This window comes from Sinocyclocheilus anshuiensis, unplaced genomic scaffold (assembly GCF_001515605.1).
Source record: "Sinocyclocheilus anshuiensis isolate Anshui unplaced genomic scaffold, SAMN03320099.WGS_v1.1 scaffold197, whole genome shotgun sequence".
Lineage (NCBI taxonomy): Eukaryota > Metazoa > Chordata > Actinopteri > Cypriniformes > Cyprinidae > Sinocyclocheilus > Sinocyclocheilus anshuiensis.
This window is the reverse complement of record NW_015540856.1, coordinates 145899-148841: the sequence shown is the minus strand read 5'-3', so window position 1 is coordinate 148841 and position 2943 is coordinate 145899. Positions and strand designations below refer to the sequence as shown.

The 2943-nt window shown below is 37.4% G+C and overlaps 1 protein-coding gene across 1 annotated transcript in view; it reads right to left on the bottom strand.

The window, feature by feature from the left end:
• Positions 1–808: 808 nt before the first annotated feature.
• The window catches only part of LOC107687855 (syntaxin-binding protein 6-like), a 27831-nt gene continuing 25696 nt past the window's right edge, over positions 809–2943 (bottom strand). The window contains exons 4-5 of the mRNA XM_016485331.1: positions 2329–2486; positions 809–1560 (exon numbers count right to left, since the gene is read on the bottom strand). Of these exons, the coding sequence (XP_016340817.1) occupies positions 1537–1560; positions 2329–2486 (182 nt within the window). The 3' untranslated portion in view covers positions 809–1536. The remainder of the gene's footprint in view (positions 1561–2328; positions 2487–2943) is intronic.

Below are 2943 nucleotides of genomic sequence, written 5' to 3'. Positions count from 1 at the left end.
AGAAATCAGAAGATGTTCCTGTAGTTCTAAAATAAATATGAATATGCATTAATTCATCTCACTCACACAAAACCTCCAAAAAACCACAGATTCAGTATTCCTCAAAATGAATAAAAATAATGCAACTCAGAATATGACGCAAACCTGCAATAATTAAATGTTAAACAACACAAATATCCTTTATGTATTTAATCCCATTCTATTAACCAATGTCTTTGCTTCTGCGCTTCGATGATCCAGTTCAACCGTACTAATAAGCAAAAACTACTCTAGAGTCTAGACAAACATCCGTGTGTCTTTTTTTATTGCTGAAGTGTGTTGAAATTTCTTCTTCTGCATTCTACTGTACGGACTTAAATTTACTTTCCCTTCAGCCTGAGGCTTATTCATTTCACTTTTGGTGTGAAAAGGCTTTTATATTTGCCAAAAATAGAACTTTTTTATTTTAAAAACAAACAAGCAAGCCCTGTCCAGATTTAAAAAGTAACGCAAAAGTAACGTATCACATTACTTTCCACAAAAAGTAACTAAGTAACGTATGTAGTTACTTTTTTATGGAGTAACGCAATGCATTACTTTTAAAAGTAAGTTTCCCCAACACTGACCATAGCTGCATGATGTTTTCTTAGATCAGGGGCAGGCACGTTCGGTCCTAGAGAGCCGCAGTCCTGCAGAGTTCAGAACTCACCTGCCTATAGCCTTAGTAATCCTGAAGACATTGATTAGCTTGTTCAGGTGTGTTTGATTAGGGTTGGAGCTGAACTCTGCAGGACTGTGGCTCTCTAGGACCGAACTCGCCTACCCCTGCCTTAGACTGACCGGATCGGCTGCATCTCCTCACCGTCTCCTCTCATCCAGTTAAGGCACAACCCTTCCTGAACTGCAGCGTAACACATCTCACAGTGTGATGTGCAGCATGTGAATCTGGTCTTTTCTCAGGACAGTTCTGTAGATTTTGCTACGCATCAGGCTATATTATTTAAAATGTGGGTCACTGCGCCATTAAAATGAGCCTTTTAGAACTTTATTTTAGTAAGCAAAACAAAGAAAATCAGCAAAATAATTGCAAAAATCTGCCTTTTTTTTGCACATGGTGACATGAAACAAAATGATGTCAAAAAAGAACAAGTTTAGAGATTTACACAAAACCCTTTTTACAAAAAACATATTTCTTAAAATTTCACTAAAGTTCTTTTATGATGGCACTGATCAAACAATCATTATGTTAAAACAATCTAGAATCTATCAGCAGGCCTTTGAACCTCGGAACTATTTTACATATTTTTTAAGAATTTAAAATGATAATACAGGTCTGTCATAGAGTGAGGACACAGAAATAAGGCTTTGTTTAAGCTTACAATGACCACAAATACTATCCATGTGTACAGGAGGCATGATCTTTTCAAGGCTACAGCCATGTTGATACACACTGTCCTTCATATGATACTTCATGCACGTCCCGTAACGCTCTCTGATAGCAGAGGTTGAGCGGGGGTGAGGAATTTGTACCAGATTCTCCAAAAATATGGCAAAGGCTTAACACTTGTGCTTCATGGCAAGCTGAAGAGAGAGAGAGAGAACTGCTAATCTACTGTACAAACACAGCACAAAATGTCAAAAAAAAAAAAAACATCGCTACATAATCTCCTGTCTCTTGCATGCTTGTTCACTACGTTTCAAAATATTTTATAAAATACTTTTAATACTTTTCAATACTTTTATTCAACAAGGATGCATTTAATTGATCAAAAGTGACAGTAAAAACATATTAATGTTAACATTACATTACAATTAAACCATTAAAATGTTATGCTTTCAATGTTATATTATTTATAATGTCCTGAAAAAAAAAACATTATTTAGGTTTTCACAAAAATATTAATCTGCACATCTGTTTTCACCATTGATAATAATCAGAAATGTTTCTTGAGCAGCAAATCAGCATATTAGAATGATTTCTGAAGATCATGTCACACTGAAGACTGGAGTAATGATGCTGAAAATTCAGCTGCGCATTACAGCAATAAATTACAGTTTAACAGAGATTCACATAGAAAATAGTTATTTAAAACTATAATACAATTTCACAATATTACGGTTTTTACTGTATTTATGAGCAAATAAATACAGCCTTGGTGAGCAGAAAATCTTCAAAAACATTTAAAAAATCCTACTGAGCCCGAAGTGTTGAACAGTACTGTTACTGTAGGTGCGTCTCTTTCATGCAGTCGCCACATGAAGGCAGCAGAGCAACACAAATGCTTTTTCACTGGAGTAAAATCTGCAGACACTGGCAAAGAGTAAAGACAGACATGCGGCACGCTTTACCTTGTGTGCAGTGTCGGCAAAATGCTGGGCGCTGTTCATCATCTCGCCCGTCTTCTCCTCCACGCGTCCCAGTCTTTCGCCGCGCTCGTTCAGCGCCTGACTGGCCTTCTGCACCGCGCTGCTCACACTGTCTGCTGCCTCGTGCAGGATGCTGTTACCTACACACACACACAGAGAGATGTGTGATCTCACACTCAAAGGATGGACGATCTGACAGGATTGTTACTATGAGGTACATCTAGCGTGTATAGTAAAGACAAACTCACCGTGTCTATCTAGTCATGATGAAGATGTATATACATTTCAATTTCAGCAGGCAACTATTTTTACAGCTACATTATTGTTCCAGCCACAATTAATCACAACAATGTATATACAATTACAAATGACAGACATTATTTCATACACGACATAGTGTATGCAAGAAACATAGACATATGGCAAGAAATCTGTAGATGCGCCCATAACAACAAAAGACAACACTTTATTGAACCTTTTCTGATAAGAAGTGTGCGCTGCAAACGCGAGCATTTTTGACAGCGTTTCTGTCCAGTCTGCTCGTTTTATCGCATTTAACCACAGCTGTCGTCGGTTTTTTGTCTGGCAGTGGCAGCA